The sequence below is a fragment of the Ruditapes philippinarum genome, unplaced genomic scaffold, assembly GCF_026571515.1.
Source record: "Ruditapes philippinarum isolate M1 unplaced genomic scaffold, ASM2657151v2 ctg10813_1_1_1_1, whole genome shotgun sequence".
Taxonomy (NCBI): Eukaryota; Metazoa; Mollusca; class Bivalvia; order Venerida; family Veneridae; genus Ruditapes; species Ruditapes philippinarum.
In genome coordinates, this window is record NW_026859555.1 from 1 (window position 1) to 18,258 (window position 18,258).

The 18,258-nt window shown below is 32.2% G+C and overlaps 1 protein-coding gene across 1 annotated transcript; it reads right to left on the reverse strand.

The window, feature by feature from the left end:
* Window positions 1–1,183: 1,183 nt before the first annotated feature.
* Window positions 1,184–3,433, reverse strand: LOC132756952 (uncharacterized; the record flags this gene model as incomplete). Its single annotated transcript, XM_060748098.1, has 2 exons — window positions 3,002–3,433; window positions 1,184–1,398 (listed from the first exon to the last, which is right to left on the reverse strand). Coding segments are annotated over exons 1-2 (513 nt in total), but the record flags the coding sequence as incomplete, so codon positions are not given.
* Between the last annotated feature and the right edge of the window lie 14,825 nt (window positions 3,434–18,258).

Sequence of the window (18,258 nt, forward strand, 5' to 3'; positions counted from 1 at the left end):
GGGATCCTGTATTATGCCATGCATACATGTGTATGATTCAATGGTCGGGCCTCATCCAAATTTCGAACATAAATAATGGAATCTACACGGCAGCCATAAGGTGACACCTTCACGATTACATTTATTACGCTATAGTCGTTGAAAGGATATCACACTTTATTAGTTGTCTTTAAAAGGTATATTTATCTCGGTCTCAACACTTGATCATGTCTATTTTAACTTCTATAGCTTTTATATATAAAAAATCATAGACTACGCTCCTCTCAATACGTCAAAATAATATCGCCTTGCGCTCAACATCGTACCTTTTGCTCCATCTCTTGCCCTTTCGCTCCATTAGTTTCGAAAAATATCGATTTACAAATTTAAGAAATCCTTCAGGAGTAATTTATTTTGCACGAAGGACAAGTTCTTATTACGGGTTGATAATTTACTAATACACCTTTTCAAGAAATCCGAAGGGTATGGCATTTCTATGGTTGGGAAGTTCAATATTCTACAAATCGTCGTTCGCTTCGTCAGGGAGAAAAGTTCTCCCGGGCTTAATATAATTTTCTTTTTGTAACAGCTTAGATCATTGGAAGCCTTAATCAATCCTACACGGAAGTACATTTTCCGTTTTTCGAAAAAATACAACTTAAATGAATAACAAGACAAAAACATTAACAATACTTACAATTAGGCGTTTAAATCGGCCTTCCGCTCTATCTCGGAAATGCCGTTCGCTCGTTTTACCGTACACCACAATTTTGAAGTGGAGCGACAGTTTGCGGGCGTGGGTATGAAAATAAATTTTTCATGAGTGGCGGTAGCCACGAGTCAAATATGATAATTTTCATAGCACAAGAAAAAAACCCTTAAATTTTCTGTTTATTATATATATTTTTTCTCTCTCCTTTTCACATTAGAATTTGAAAGACTACCCCTTAAATTTTGTGTTTTGACTAAATTTAGAAGAAAGTAGTCCGGCAAGACACCTGTGAAAATATGGAAAATATGTTTCACTGCAGTGAAAAAAAATTTTTTACAGTGAAAATACCGAAAAAGGAAAATACGCATCATCAATATTTCTCAATATTTCATTTATAAGTATATAATTACCATGTATATACAGAATACACTCTCAATTTCTAGCATACAATATCATGATTTTGATAAGTAATTTAGTTTGACTTGTACGTACTGTTGCTGGATACCTCCTCAGATAGTTCACAGCAGACTGCCTAAGTGTCTGTGGTGTGAAACTAAAGTCACCCTGGACACGGAGTTGATCAACAATAGCAGAGAACAAACAATTACCGTCCGGATACACATCATGTGGAACTAAACCTTTGTCTTCTATCTTATCTCTCATCATCTGAGGTATCAAGCTTTCAAATAACGTAGGTGCACCAGGTGCTTGATAAATATACATGTATAATGGTAATAAATATCACTTACAAAGTAACACAAACATTAATTTCGAAGAGAAAACTTATATCTCAGCTATGTCAATCTAAATTCTTACATAAAAACTGGGCAGATAGGAATACATATTCAGCAAAGATAGATTCTCGTGACCACGTGGTTTCGCACGTTTTTTAATTATGTGTGACTCGGGGCGCATATGTGTGACTCGTGCAATGTCGACCCCAATCTCTCGGATCGAGGTCACGTGTATGGAAGTTTCAACACTTGGCACGTTCAAGAATCAGGAAAAGCTTCTGGCATCGGGGCATCTTTTTGTATCCTGCACTGTCCTCCAAAATCTAAAGTGACTAATACTCTTCTGGAGGACTCGCCCATATGGGCAACCGGTGGCAAGTATAAATAAACTACACACGACGGCTCCAGTACAAAACATAACAGAGCATGACACAAAAGAAGTGGTTTCTTTATACGCACTGCAGATAACGGCACGCGGAATTACAGTTTAAGATGTGTAGTTTTATACTAGAATAGCGCGAATGCACTTTTTTCCCCCGACATAAGCTCACCCGCAGCCTTGTGTTCAAATGCGTCCTTCATTACTTAAACAAAATGTAAAAATGCTGAGAAACAACCCTATATTGGGATAAAATGGACGAATACAAAAATAATTTAATTAAAATAAGGAATCAATTTTTGAAGCGGTGTCAACTTTTGGATCAACTGTAAAGTGCCGAAAATATACCAATCTATCACGTTCTTAAAAATTTATTCAAAACAGATATTTATATCGAGCTGTGCATAAAAATATGAGTGGTATAAAAAGTATTTTTCCTTTGTGTTATTTTAACGTAATGCATTTACCATGCTAAATTAAGTGGTTTGTCCAAATCAATACCTAAATAAGTGCAAGAATATATTTATATTCCATGTAAAGTAAAGTTATTAAAATCATTGTGAAGTCCATCACCATTGTGTTTCTAATAAGAGTTTTCAACTTTTTTTTCACTTATCTATTAAGGCAATTAATTTTAATTCTACATAACAATTATATGACTCTTTCTTTTATTAAGTCATATCCAAAGCAGGCACATCTTAATAAAATACAGGACAGGACTGTTAATACAAATGTCCAACTGGTACGTAATTGAGCCGTGTCACGACAAAACCAACATAGTGCGTTTGCTACCAGCATGGATCCAGACCAGCCTGCGCTTCCGCGCAGTCTGATCGGGATCCATGCTGTTCGCTTACCAACTCTATTACAAGTACAGAAACTGATAGCAAACAGCAAGGATCCTGATCAGACTGCGCGGATGCGCAGGCTGGTCTCGATCCATGCTGGTCGCAAACGGACTATGTTGGTTTTGTCGTGACGCGGCTCATATATACAATTCTTTCATAAGCAGTCTCTCATAAGAAAGTTTCTATGGTAACAACGAAAATAGTTAGGTTGTGAAAAATAAAGATAAGTTATATTAAACAAAAGTTAATCAGCCAGGTCAAATATAATAAAATATATATCGCACTTTAATTAGTTGTATAGCATACTCTAAGACAAACACTATATAGTAATCTGTCAAATATTACTTACCGTGTTTTGTCAAAAATGGTTTTCTATACTTTTTTAGGAAACCTCGTTGGTTTTTATATTCTTCTTGTATAGACTTTTTCACCGGAAGTACACATAATAAATCCTGTTCTTCTAGCGTCCATCCAGCTGTTAAACATTCTTGTCCTATCTCAGTTTGTATAGTTGTATCATCAGTTTCATTGACTTCATTTGTTAATTCTCCCTTCATCTCATTCTTCCCATCTTCTATATCACCTTTTCCCTCGTTCCCGACACATTTATTTTGCTTTGATGTTAATGAAATTGTTTTATTTTCCATCTTTATTCCCCTAAAACTAGCTTTTAGATCATACCTTAATAAAAAATACGAATGTCTTCATTTTGTCTTCTAAAATGAGACTGCCTGAATGAACAAGTGGATTTTATCTCATTGTCAAAACTATAGTTTTCGAGAACTTTCCTTAGTTAATAGATTTTCCTTGATTATGTCCTGATAGCTTTTATCTTCCTCAAAATAGTTATGTCTTAAGTTCATTTCAATTACCGCCATTTAACTAGGAAGTTAACTAACTACAGCCAGTTTCTGTGTTATTTTCTATGAAATGGTACTTTATAACATAAGTAATTGCTCGACTTCAAATTCGTAACTTTATCCTTTGTTGAACTCCCTGTAGTAGTGATAATATTAACTGATGAAAAAACGTTCAAATAAATTTCCTTTTATTAAATTTTTACATATGAACTGTAAAAAAAATATTCTTGTTAGATTCAGTCAAACCCCGACATTAGAAGGGCGGTTGGATCATCATTATGGTTGGACCACAGTTTTGAAAAATTTAATGACGCGGAAATTACAGACGTGAAAAGAATAAAAATAATTAAAGACATAAATCAATGCCAAGGTAAATATTTCCGACTAAAACATCATAAAGCCGGTTTTATCATAAGGAAATGATGTGATTACTGAACATTTTGTAAACCTGCAGAATATATTATTAGTTATAAATATTTTTGACAGGTTATATGGCCCTATATAAACGGTTATTTGGAAATATAACCCGAGCCGCTAGGCGATCGTTATATAGCAAACAACCGTTTATATACGATCATTTAAACTGTCAGAAATACTTATAACGAATTTATAATACAGCAAGCATTTTTTTTGTTTTTAAAGTGAGATTTCTTCATAAATTGACAGCAGCCAATGAAAAGAACCGTAACAAACGTGCAGCGTTATAGGGATTATTACATCTTAACCAATAAATTACCGAATATATATCACAAGTTGTGTTACCATTATTAATGTGTAATTATTTTTCCACTCCAATTATTTCGAAACAATCCTTCAGAATAACTCCCATTGTTGTCGCTGGCTGGAAACTACATATTTTTCTCTTTTTATGCGGTTGATGAGCTCTTCATCTTATTTGTTAATATTAATTCTAAGATTTCACATTTGCTTGCGGAACTTTATCATTTCGTGGTTTGATCAATCGTGATTTTAAATAGTATGATATACCAATGTACTTCTCAAATCAATACAAGATTAATGTTTAACTTTTGAAGACTATGTTCAAGTTGTTCAACAATGTCCATGTGTAAGATTTTTATGATGTCTGTAACTTGTGTATGTCCAGTATTATTCAACAACAAGTCTCTGCATAATATATCATCTATAAAGACTAGAATAACTGTCCATGAATCATATGAAAGCCATTGTTTACATTTATTATAGTGCTATAAAATCTCCCCATAAAAATCTAGATATAATTGCTTGTAGGTAGGACTCATTTGGAAAAAAAACCTGAATATATCTTATTTGCAACTAAATGAAAATTAAAGAAAGTTTAGTGTTTTTTTATAGTAACATGTAATGACAATGCCATTCATTCCCGCAATAAAAGTGTAAAATATTTAGGTTCACTCCAGACTATATAGACAGAAAAATGTTGTTGACTTAAATTTAAGCAAGACTTAAGTAAATTGTTTAGTTCAATGCATGTTTTTATTATTCTTTCTCTTCATAGTTTTATGGCTTGTCTAAAGTGTTAAAAATACATTTTAAATATATCAGAATTTATTAACATCACTGATGAAGATTTTGCAAAACTTGGTATGATAAGAGCATGTGATAGAGCTAAGCTTTTATGATAAATTCCCTTCCTATCTACATGGTGATTTTCAAAAGCTATCCTCTATTCATAGTTATAAGATAAGGAATAGTTCCAGTAATTTTATGTTCATAAAGTTTTTAACAGAATGGATCCTAGTACTTTTTATTACAATTTTACCGACTTTTTGAATTCTTTACCAGGTTCAATGAAGGAGACAAAAAACTATATGCCCTTTAAGAAGGAAGTAAAAACATTATTGTTTTTAAAGTATGAATACGAGTATTTATCTGTCCTTTACTGTCAAGTTTACATTTCCTACCTGACTAAATCAAACCTATGCCAATTCCAACACGAAATTCCCATTCCTATACATTGAACAAATCCTAGCAACTACTGAATTCACTGGCTGGCTGTTTTTCTCCATTACTTTGCAATAGTATTTCGGATTCCTTCAATGGCTTTTGGTCTCCTTCTTGAAAAGATAGCAACAAGGGCTTGTTTTTGAATCGACTCAAGACTACCTAAAATAACTATGTCCCCAGGAAAGTAAGGTAGATAAATTCACATAATTAAATTAATTTAGTTCCGCCTCGTCACTTAATTACATTAATTTAATTCCGTCTCGTCCGCGTGACGTTTTGTTGGCCTTTTTGCATATCATTGCTTTTAGAAAGTTTAATTTTGACTATATGTCTATATGAAAGCCACTGAAAACGTCTTAAACATTTAAAGATTCATGTTTCACTCCATTTATGCACCAATTTGAAATGTAAATCATTGATAAGGGTAGAAGCCCTATATTGAAAATTTTAGGTTTTTTTTTACAAAGTCAAATAAGAAAAAAATGTATCAGCGCAGAAAAATACACACATTTCGGGAATGATAACTAATTAAGTAGGATGGTGACCCTCAAATGAGCCGCGTCACGACAAAACCAACATAATGGGTTTGCGACCAACATGGATCCAGACCAGCCTGCGCACCCGCGCAGTCTGATCAGGATCCATGCTGTTCGCTTTCAGTTTCCCTACTTGTTATAGAGTTTGTAAGCGAACAGCATGGATCCTGATCAGACTGCGCGGATGCGCAGGCTGGTCTGGATCCATGCTGGTCGCAAACCCATTATGTTTCTTAACAAAGGTATGGTAATAGACAATTGGAAATTTAAATATTCAGAATAGTGCATTTAATATGCAAATAAGTGAATATGATACGCATATTGGTATAAGTATGTATATGTCACTTTTGTTTACGGAGGTCATACGGATATTTTCCAGATATGCGGGACTCCCTTGATTCTGTTTTATTCAATTCGTTATAAAAAACATTCATTTAACATCTTCTATTTATTTAATATTTATTACGAAATTTGAACAATATATAACAACACATATGAAAATACGATTGAACATTAAATAAAAGGACTGCGTCAATTATTTCCTGAATATATCATTACCGATAATTTCTAAAGGATATTTATATGTATATTTATGTGGGTCACGGGGGTTATTCATTACTCATGCGATGATTTTTATTAAATCGAAATTAAATAGAACTAAATGTAGTTATTTTAATTTTACCTGATCCTTCAATGTTTACCGTTGGATGAGAATAGTGCCACTTTAATGTAGACAATAAGTTAACTAAACAAATGTTTCAGCTAAAATAATATGTAAGACAATGGAAAAGGAAATAAACTATTAATAGAAATCATTCCGACTGAGCCAAATGGTATCCACTTGGTAATAATGTATGTTTCATGCATCTATCAACATTGTTTAGCAGAGCGCACATTCTAACATTTAAACATGTGAATATTTCCGACAACAAATTATTTGTTTGAAGTTTTCAAACCATATAATCCAACTAGAAACGAATAAATGCCTTTGTGTATTATAATATTCAGTTTTTAGTGTTTGTAAAATCATTTTAATCTGATGTTTGTTTGTTTGTTTGTTTTCTTGTCACATTGCATGCACATAATATCATATGTAAAACAATGAACAAACTGTTTGTTTATGCTAAATAAACTTTTGAAACTTAAATGTAAATTCATAAAGACGAGCTTGCATTAAAATAATACTTAAAGATAAAATCGTGTGTCTAACAAATTTATAGATATTTAGCGAAAATTCTGGCAGACGATGTAACATTTAGGTTAAATTGCATTAAGGCAATGTCTATCACACAAGTGGGAATTTTGGTTCACTGTTTTATAGATTTAGAGGTATACACAAACATCATTCAATTGAATCTCATGTTTTGAATGAATGTAATATAGACAACTTTGAGCATGTAATTTAAAAGTGCTTTGAACATTATTTTTAAAGGAATCAATAAAAGTAGTTTAATAATACATATGAAGTAATATATTGACAAAAACACGACACATGTTGTAATGGTTTTTTGACAATGTATCTATCATTTGCATAATCAATTTTTCATTTACAATTCTAAATTGTTTATTAAAATCACATTTACGACTTCATGTACAACCAGTCATTTTTTATCAGATAAGTAAATGATATACTTTATTGCGCGCTAAAATGAGATCATAAAATTGAGAAAAACAGAACCCTTAAAGAAAGCAAAAAACAACAAATTGAAAGAGTAGGCTTGGTTTTACATCGCGTGTTTATGGACGGTGAAGGAAATTACAAGCAACTGCCCACTGTCTCCTAACGCTGGCTCCAGCAGAATTCAACATAAAAATTGTTAAATATGAGTTTAGGAAGATCTGCACTTATCATAAACCTATGGAAAAGACAAACGTTTTGTCACAGATTGATATAAACAATAACAAATTAATTCTAACTCAGTGTCAAAATCTCATTTTATTTATAAACCATATGAGTGCTGAATTGTCATTTGTGTATCTATTATCAATATATAATTGATGAAATAAATCAGTGTTGGAGTCAGTGTTGTTAGGTTTAAATAATAAAATACAGGCTTATCCAGTTCATATCTGATATCTAAAGTTTTTCTTAAAAGTATTCCTCTGAACAGTTTTCTAAAATGTCATTTTAACTGCATGTGCAAGTTTCTGACAGACGATGTAACATTTGTATATATATATTAAATATTATATAACGTATTGTATTTTGTCTTAAAAAAAATATTCTCTAAAAAAAGGAACACCTCAGAGAAAACGTCTACGACTTTTTCCTAAAGTTAAAGCGCATAAATGAATATGATATGATTCATTAGCTGAAATATAACCTTCTAAAATATCAAGAACATTTTTGCGTGTTTTGTTCGTCTGAAAATTTGTTATTTAAATGTCATTGTATTTTTTTAATTCACGATGGGGTTGAATTGCTTTTTGTTACAATAGCGAATCATTTATCTAAATATATTCTACTACAAAAGATAATTGAACATATCAAATACGTACTGTCTCTTTTAAAACTTATCCAAAATGTACTTCTTTTAAATCCAAATCAAAATGTTTTGATTTTGATATATCTACAAAAATAATGACGATATATTTTTCTGCATACTAATTGAAAAAAGAGGAATCCGTGAAGAGAGCCTAAAATGAAGTTTTATATTAAATACCTTCTATATAGTGGAAATATGTCTAGAAACTCTGACTTGATTTCTTGAATATATTATGATTCTATATGTACATATTGAAACAAATGCTGTGTAAATTAATACAACAAACCTCATATGATAATATTTAAACTGAATATATACAATATTTAGCTGAAATGCTTTGTACATTATTTGCAAAGAAATCAACAAAACTAGTTCAATAATGTCATATAAGTAATACATTGACAGAAACACGATACATGCTTTTAGCACATATTGTAAATATTTTCTTCACCATTTGTTTATTTCTTGCTGAGAATATTCCAATTACCCTTCAAAATTTGTTTGTCAAAATCACATTAACAACTTGTCGTACCACCAAAATATATTTTTATTAGATAAGTAAAGGATTTCTTTACGACACCATAACCCTGTCGATTAAATATAAACAAACCCCAACATCTTGTCATAGTTAGATATGAAATAAAATTTCGAATACAGAATTAAATGATAAATTCTGATTCTACGTCAAAGTATGACATATGGGTTGTGATTTATATGTTGAACCATACGAGTGTTGTATTATCATTGAATTTTACGGCTTTCCCTTCTCGTGATTAATTTTATGACCATGAAAATCGAATTTTTGAACTTAAGATTATGATTATGATATGATGAAAATTTTGTATTTACAAAGTCTCTATGTTTTCCATTTATTTAAGTTAATGAAACCATTTTATTTAAGCAATGGTACATGGAATAATGTCGAAATATAGAAATTTAAGATTTTTTTTTCTATGTTATATGCATATTATAACAATTCCACGAAGCTTTTATTGTAAAAAGAAAATAGATAAAGCTGGTAAGCCCCAAAGGGGAGACATTTATAAGGGGCACATGTGTAGCTTTAAATCAAAACGTTTTATTTCTAGTATTTCACAACAAAACTAAATTATTTCAGTCAAACTATTTCCTTTGTCATTAAAATTGCTGAATCATACGTGTATCGTCACACGTCTTTTCTTTTTCAAGAAATTGCTGGAATCAATGTCGCACACACTACGATGATAAAATAAAACTGCAATTATTATATTTAGAAGAATTGAATTGTTGCCCTTAACCGTGATTTAGGCGACGAATATCAATAGTCCGTCCATTTCTCTCTCAATCCAGGTAACTGTGTGTGCCAGGCCTATTTTATCTAAAACCAAATACATGAACTAAATTTTTTATCGAAATTTTACCAGTGACTAACGGATTTTAAGCATCTTTTTCACATTTTAACAAATTATAGGTGATTTTTTTATCTATTTTGACTGCATAAGGTTTTATCTCCTTCTTGATCCATTGGACAAGAATTAAGTAATAACTTAAGTTTTCATTAAAATTAACACACATCTAGAAGTGCACCGCTTTAAATCGAAAATGAAATAACATATATGATTTTGGATTGTACTTTACACGTCCTGATAAAGTCATGGTTTATTGAAATAGAGAAAAAAGAAAGTCCAAAACGGCAAAATTGAAAATGTTCCAGGTTTGATTGAGGCTTTTCCGTGACGGTACTTTAAAGTGAAAACTACGGTCTACGCCACATAATTAACGGCTTCAGCGTTTAAACATGAAATGGTAAAAATTTGAATTTAGAAACATCCACAGATTTGGTCATACCACTTCATGATATGTTTTTAAACTTAAAGGGGTAAAATACTTAGTCCAGAATTAAGAATGTTTTGAGCTAGTAAACAAATTTTTACATTAGCAAATCCGGAGGCTGCTTCGTCTATTTTGAATAGAGAAGACCGTAAAAATGTGTTTATACAAAGGGCATCACCTTAGAAAACAAAACATTTGCCAAATTCCGGATAATATCCAAACATCTGTAAATATTTTTTAAAGGTCTCGATAACATTATTTTGTGATACAGGTTCATTTAAAACATAAGGGATTTTGCAATATAGTTTATAAATTATAGCAAATATGATGTTTAACCATTTTCCTTTATCCTTTACATCTTGTTACCACAGTTTTGATAGTCACACGCAAAATATGACGCTTTTGTTCAATCGTGATATTCAAACCTTTACTAAATACGAATTATTTTGTAAAAACATGACTCATTTCCTAACTGACCTACGAGTTTGAACTGCACACATTTTTTTTCAATTGTTTGTTCGGGAATTTAATTTGTAGAATATTAAAACACTCAGTGTTGGCGATGATTTAAATATTTTAATAATTGTTATTTTTTTATTGTTTAATTTTCTCTGAGTGGTTGATTATTGAATTATACAAGATCACTCAAAGTTATTTTTCAGTGAAAGCACATGTACAGAAACGAAACTATGTGGTGAGAAAAAAACTCGTTATGCAAAGGGCGCTGTACCGCATTTAACGACAGATGTTTTGAAAACAAACGTTATAATGCCATGGATCAGTCGCAAAAAAACTAAACAAGCACCAAAGTTAAAAATTTAGATGAATTGCCAAATGGTATCCACGTGCTAATAATGTTGTTACATGCATCTATCAACATTGTTTAGCAGAGCGCATATTCAAACATTTAAACATATGACAATCTCCGACAACAAATTATTTGTTACCATATAATCCAAACGAATAAATGCCTTTGCTTATTCTTATAATATATAGTTTTTATTGTTTTTAAAATCTTTTGCCATATAAATGAGCGACGAGCTAGCATTAAATACTATTTGAAGATTAAATCATATCTCTTTTAAATTTATAGATACGAAGCGAAGTTTCTGGCAGACGATCTAACATTTAGATAAAATTGCATTTAGGCAATGTTTATCACACAAATTGGTATTTTGTTCACTATATTTCAGATTTAAAGTATCAAAAAAACATCAGTTAAGTAAATCACAGGTTTTGAATGAATGTATCAGAGACAACATTTAGCATGTAAAATTTTCTGTTATAATTTCTTGTTATGTTAAAACAATTGCCTCCAACTTTATTCTCGAAAATAATAGCACGTCGGAGATGCTTTTCTTAGGTTAAAGCGCAAAAAATAAATCTGAAATCTTATGAAATGTAGGTAATACTTTGGTGTGCTTTTTTGTCTGAAAATGTTTTGTAAAAATATCAATAAAAAATATCGTAATATTTTTAAATAATATTTTACAAAACATTTGATGTCTCTTTTAAGTCTTAATTTAGACGCATTGATTTTGAAACATCTACATAAATTATGATAATCATATTTTTCTGAATGCCTCAAAAATTTAGAAAAGCGGATTCCTTAAAAAACGCATAAATTGTATGACACGAAACAGCTTCTATGTGAATGTGTCTAAAAATTTAAAAAGTTTTCTTGAATATATTATGAGACTTATGATGATTTTCAAACTAAACCTTAAATATCTAGCTTGAATGCTTTGTACATTAATTTCAAAGGAATCAAGAAAAAAAATTAAATGATGTCATATGCAGTAAATTATTGACAGTAACACGATACATGCTTTTAGCACTTATTGTACTGCATTTTTCACAATTTATTTATCTTTTGCTGAGATAGTCAATTTTCTAGTTACCCTTCCAAATTGTGTGTTTTAATCATATAAACGACTTTGTGTACCACCAAAATATATTTTTATTAGATAAGTAAACAGTTAGATATGGAAATTATTCGAATAAATAACGAAATGGTAAATCCTGGTTCTATGTCAAAAATGGCATATAGGTTGTGATTCAAATGTTAAACCAAACTTGTATTATCATTTGTAAAAGTATTATGTCGATAGGGCTTCACATTATATGCTTAACCAGTTCATATTTGGCATCTGATATTTTTCTTAAAAGTATTACTCTGTACAGGTTCCCTAAAAATGTCATTTTTAAGGGTGAGTGCTCACAAGAACGTCTTTTTTGTTGAATTAAGACGTCTGGTGTTTACTGAAATAGAGAAAATAGAATCCCTAAAGAAAGTCCAACACAGCAAAATTGAAAATGTTGCAGGCTCGGTTTGTCAAGTACTGTCAAGTGCAAGTTACCTTCCACGCACCCTAGCACCGGCTTAAGCAGAATTCAACATTTAATATGAACTGGTTCAATTTTGAATTTTGAAACATCCGCAGATGTGTTCATATGGCGGTTTTCATGGAACCTTCAATGTGACACGTAAGTGCCATTTCATGAAAAGCGGCATATGGTCCCCAAGTAAATAAATGCGAGTGCCCTAAACGAGAACACAATGGACGGAACTAAATAACATGGAATTTTAAAAGGGGATCAGAGGTTATGAAGCCTGCATATCACAGATAAGACGTCAAAAGACAAATTTAAAAGCAGGCCACATATCCTAAGGGTGATTCAACAGTATTGAAGTGAGGAATACTGGAACCACCCAAACAAGAAAATAGCCGAATAGAAATAACTAAATTACCACAAGCACAACAATAATGTCGTGCTGAACGATCTTTAAGGATCGGAAATATAACATCTGATTGAATGTACAGGGGCGACTTTTTACAACCACCACACGGCACAAACAACGCTGATGTGGCGATCAGATAGAGAAAATAAGAATCCCTAAAGAAAGCCAAACACGGCAAAATTGATTATGTTGCAGGCTCGGTTTGATTGAGCCTGTTCATTGACGGTACTGTCATGTGCAAACTACCGTCCACGCCCCCTAGCACCGGCTTAATCAGAATTCAACATTGAAGTTACCAATAACAGATGTGCAGTTTTGCGTTGAATGTTTAGATATAGTTATATTTTCTATTGGAATAAAGGTAAATTTCAACATAAAAATCATACTTTGACAGATTTTTCCGTTTGTTTTTTACTTTATTCGTGACGCTAGGAACATTTTTCCATGACATTATTATACTCCTATCCTTACAAAAAATGATTTTGTTCATATTTTATTTTCGCATTATTGGAAAGTATATAATAATATGAAAATTACAAGGGTGTGGTATTTCTTGGGATCGTATTTCCATGAAATTTACATAACTGATTTGGTTTGCGAATTATAGCAAATATGAAGTTTAACAATTTTCCTTGATTTTATTTTCGATATTTATATTTACACGCAGTAAGTAAAACAATGTATTTTTTTGCAAATTGTTATATACAAACCTTTATAAAATACCAGTTCTTTTTCAAACACGATTCATTTACTGACTGATTTAACATGTTTGAACTGTACAAATTCTTCTTTTATGTCATTTTGAAAATTAAATTGTAGTTGATTTGGACTGATCAATGTGGGCAAATTTTGTAAATAAATATTAAAATAATTTACAGACATATTCTCAACGGGCCATTTATCTGAAAATGTTTTCAAATTATCACATAATTAAATAAAATTGAGAAAACTCATTTGTAGGCACAATTTGCGAGGTGATCTTTTGTTTGAATAATGTCGACGATAATTTCAGCTAATCATTAAGTAATCTCAAATAATCAGCAGCACTTTACATAGGGATAATTAGTTTAGTAACTTGTATTGCAAAGAAATAAGAGAAATTAAACGTTTAATTTACCAATGACATATAGTAATTGTTACTTTTCATTGCTGAATGGCAAATTATTGAATTAAGATCGTTCAAAGTTATGTTTAGTCAAAGCACATGCACAAAAACTATGCAGTGAGGATAAAAGCGTGTTATTAAAAGAGCGCTGTACTACATTCAAAGTATGCAGATGTTTTGGTAACAAACGTTATAATGTCATTGATCAGTCGCAGGATATTAAATAAGCACAGAAAGTAAAACATGCAAATGTTTTAATCGAGCGCTATTCTATAACAAACCTGTCGTTGAACACTAAAGTTCATATTTAAGGTTCTTTATCACATACCATTTTCTACTCCTTAACAAAGGTATGGCATGGTAATAGAGAAATGAGTGAACATAATACGCAATTACGAACTTAGAGTATTCAAAATTGTGCATGTCAAGAGTATTCAAAATATGCATAATAATAATAATAATGTAAAACAGTGGAAAGGAAATAAACTATTAATACATATCATTCCATCTAAATTAAGACGACTTGTCATATGGTATCCACGTGGTACTAATGTTGTTACATGCATTTATCAACATTATTTGGCATAAACGCACATTCAACATTTTATCATATGACAATGTCCGACTACAAATTATTTGTTTGAAGTTTCTCAGCCATATAATCCAAATTGAAATGAACAAATGCATTTGTTATTTGACTTATATTTAGTTTTAAGTGTTTTGTAAAATCAGTTTAATGTATAAGGACGAGCTAGATTTAATTATGTTTGAAGATAAAATGATATCCTTTTTCAAATTTATAGATTTCAAGCGAAGTTTCTGGCAGACGATGTAACATTTAGATTAAATTACATTAAGGCAATGTTTATCACACAAATGGGATTTTTTGTTCACTAAATAATATATTTTGAGGAATAAGCACCAGTTAAGTGAATCTCAGGTTTCCAATGCATGTAATATAGACAACTTTGAGCATGTTAAGGCTTTTTGTTATAATGCTTTGAGGTGTTAAAAGAATTGCCTCCTACATATGAATAAATTAACAAAAATATTACATCATTGCAATGTATCGTATCTCGTCTGAAAATTAAAATTTATTCCCGTACGTATATCACTTCGGAGAATATATCTTAAGTAACAGCGCACGAAGTAAATCTGAAATCATTTATTTGCTGAAATGTCAATAATACTTTGATATGCTTTTTGGTCTGAAAATGTTTTGTTAAAATATCATAACATTTTTTAATTTCACGATGGGTTTGAATTGCTTTTGTTACAATTACGAATCATTTATCTAAATATATACTCAACTTTTGCTAAGCATCTTAAGTTAATTTTCATATTAAAGACCACCAAGTGTAAAAAAGTTGTTTTTTTTCCCCAATTTTTTAAATTCTGATTCAGCAAGTTTTTGAGGTAGTCCCCTGACATGAATCCGTGTTGACTAATCCGTTACAACTCATCTAGGTAGCATTGAAAGCATGCACCCCATTATTTTTCATCTTTTGATGAGGTGTACAATCACATGACGTTTGCAATACGGCGACATACCGGCATATTGTCATTCAGTGGCTTACATATCTTACATCTGTCACTTCGATATGGCGAATGCTAACATTAGGCGGCATTTTAGAGGAACAGAGTAATTGGGGGGTGGGCTGTAGGGATTGTGCAGCAGGAGGCTTCCTTACGCCAGGTTGGTGCGGCGCTTGGTGTACACCACACCGTCATCACCAGAGCATGGGAGAGATACCGCATACGTGGTACACCCGCCAGGAGGCATGCTGGAGGTCAGCCACAACACCAGCTCAGGATCGGTTTTTGGTCGTTCAGGCACGTCGTGCAAGGTTTTCGACAGGAACTTATCTTCAAAATGACCTTTTTAATGCTGCGGGGTCCGTGTGTGCACGCAGACGGTACATAGTAGGCTGCATGAAGGTAATTTGCGGTCGAGAAGACCTTGCCTACGTATCCCTTTTACGCGCCGACATCGCCAGGCCCTTTGGAATGGACCAAAGAGCTTACACGGTGGACCATGCAACACTGGAGATACGTTCTGTTCACTGATGAGTCCAGGTGCTGCCTAGACTTCACAGATAGGCGTGCTTGAGTCTGGAGACGACGAAGTGAATGGTTCCAGGCTTCAAATATTGCTGAGCATGACCGCTACGGAGGTGGGTCAGTTTTGGTGTGGGGAGGCATCAGCAGGAATAGGCGAACCGTCCTGGTTGTGCTATATAGAGGCACATTGACAGGTCAGTGATACATATACGACATCTTAGACAACCAGGTTAGGTTTTATGCTGGAGCAATCGGAGATCAGTTCATTCTAATGGACGATAATGCTTGCCCCCATCGGGCCAAGGTGGTCCAGGACTACCTAGAGTGGGTGTCTATTGAGCACATTGACTGGCCAGCTCGCTCACCTGACTTAAATCCAATAGATCTCATGTGGAATGAGCTGCAGGTTAGTATTTCAGCTCGTCGGATGCAACCCGGAACCATCCAGAAACTTGGAGCCATGTTGGTCCAAGAATGGGCAGTCATACCCGTTAGAACGATCAGAAACCTAATAGGGAGTATGGGAATGCGTTGCCAAGCTGTCATTGATAGTCACAGGTCACACACACGGTATAAAGTCTAAGCTGTAAACAAAAAAATTACAAATTTGGAAAAAACGCTGCATATTCTGAAATCTTTAAAGAGGGATCATCCTCTTCTCTCACACAAATTCAGTGTAAAACTCATTTATAGGGTTAAATTCGTCCTTCAGTGAATTGATGAAACACTTAATCAACATTTAAAACCTTTTGCACGGCGATAATAAAATTATCCCAAAAAGATATTCAAACTCAAACATATGGTGCTTAGCAAAAGTTGAGTAGTATATTTTTCAACAAAACAAAAGAGAATTCATTAAACCGAACATCTCTTTTAAATATAAACCTTCATGCAATGATTTTGATCTCTACATAAATAATAGGGATATATATTTTCTGAATGCTTCAAGTATTGAGAAAAGCGAAATCCCTAAAGATCGCCTGAAATATGTGTAAGAAACACCTATATATTGTGAATGTATCTAGAAACTCTGAATTTCTTGAATATACTATGACACATCTGCGGATGTTTCAAAATTCTAAATTTACCAGTTCATGTTAAATGTTGAATTCTGCTTAAGCCGGTGCTAGTGGGCGTGGACGGTAGTTTACACTTGACAGTACCGTCCATGAACAGGCTCAATCAAACCGAGCCTGCAACATTTTCAATTTCGCCGTGTTGGGCTTTCTTTAGGGATTCTTATTTCTCTCTATTTTAGCTGTATATATTGAAACAAATGCCACAACAAATCTCAATTCAGGCAACGATTTTATATACTAAATTTTATTATCAATATTTCTACCCGTAACTAACGGAGTTTTAGTATGTTCTCTAAATTTTGACATATTATAGGTGATTTGCTCTTATAATGACTGCATTAAGTTTGATATCCTTCTTGGTCAAATGGACAGCATTTATTAATTTTCATTTAAATTAACACAAATCTTGATATGTGCTGATTTCAATCGAAATTAACAAACAAAAATTTACAGTTACAAATTCAAAAATAAGGGTAAAAAGTTTTCTAATCTGTTTGGTACGGTCAAAACGGTAAATATATGTTTCTACCAGTTTAAGAATCCTAACATTTGCTGTATTCCGGATAAAGTGTATTTGGAAATATTTTTATATACTCTCGACATAAGATGATAATGAGAGACAAAAGAAACGTTATATTACACCAAGCTAAATAAACATTAATTTTATATGTAAGGTGTGATTTGTTCATTAAAAAGGTGAGTTTGACGAGACGGTTCAGAAATTAAAGCAAATATGAAGTAAGCTATTTTCCTTAATTTTCGATTGTAACCCCATTTTGTGATATTTGCACACAGAAAGAAAAAATAACATTTTTTTTGAAAATCATAATATAATACAAATTCTTTTGTAGAAAAAATAACTATAACTCATTTGCTGATTGATTTCAAATTGAAATTTGTTTGAAATGCACGAATTCTTCTTTTATTTCATTTTGCAGTTTGATGTGTTGTATATTGAAACCACTCAATGTGGGAGACGA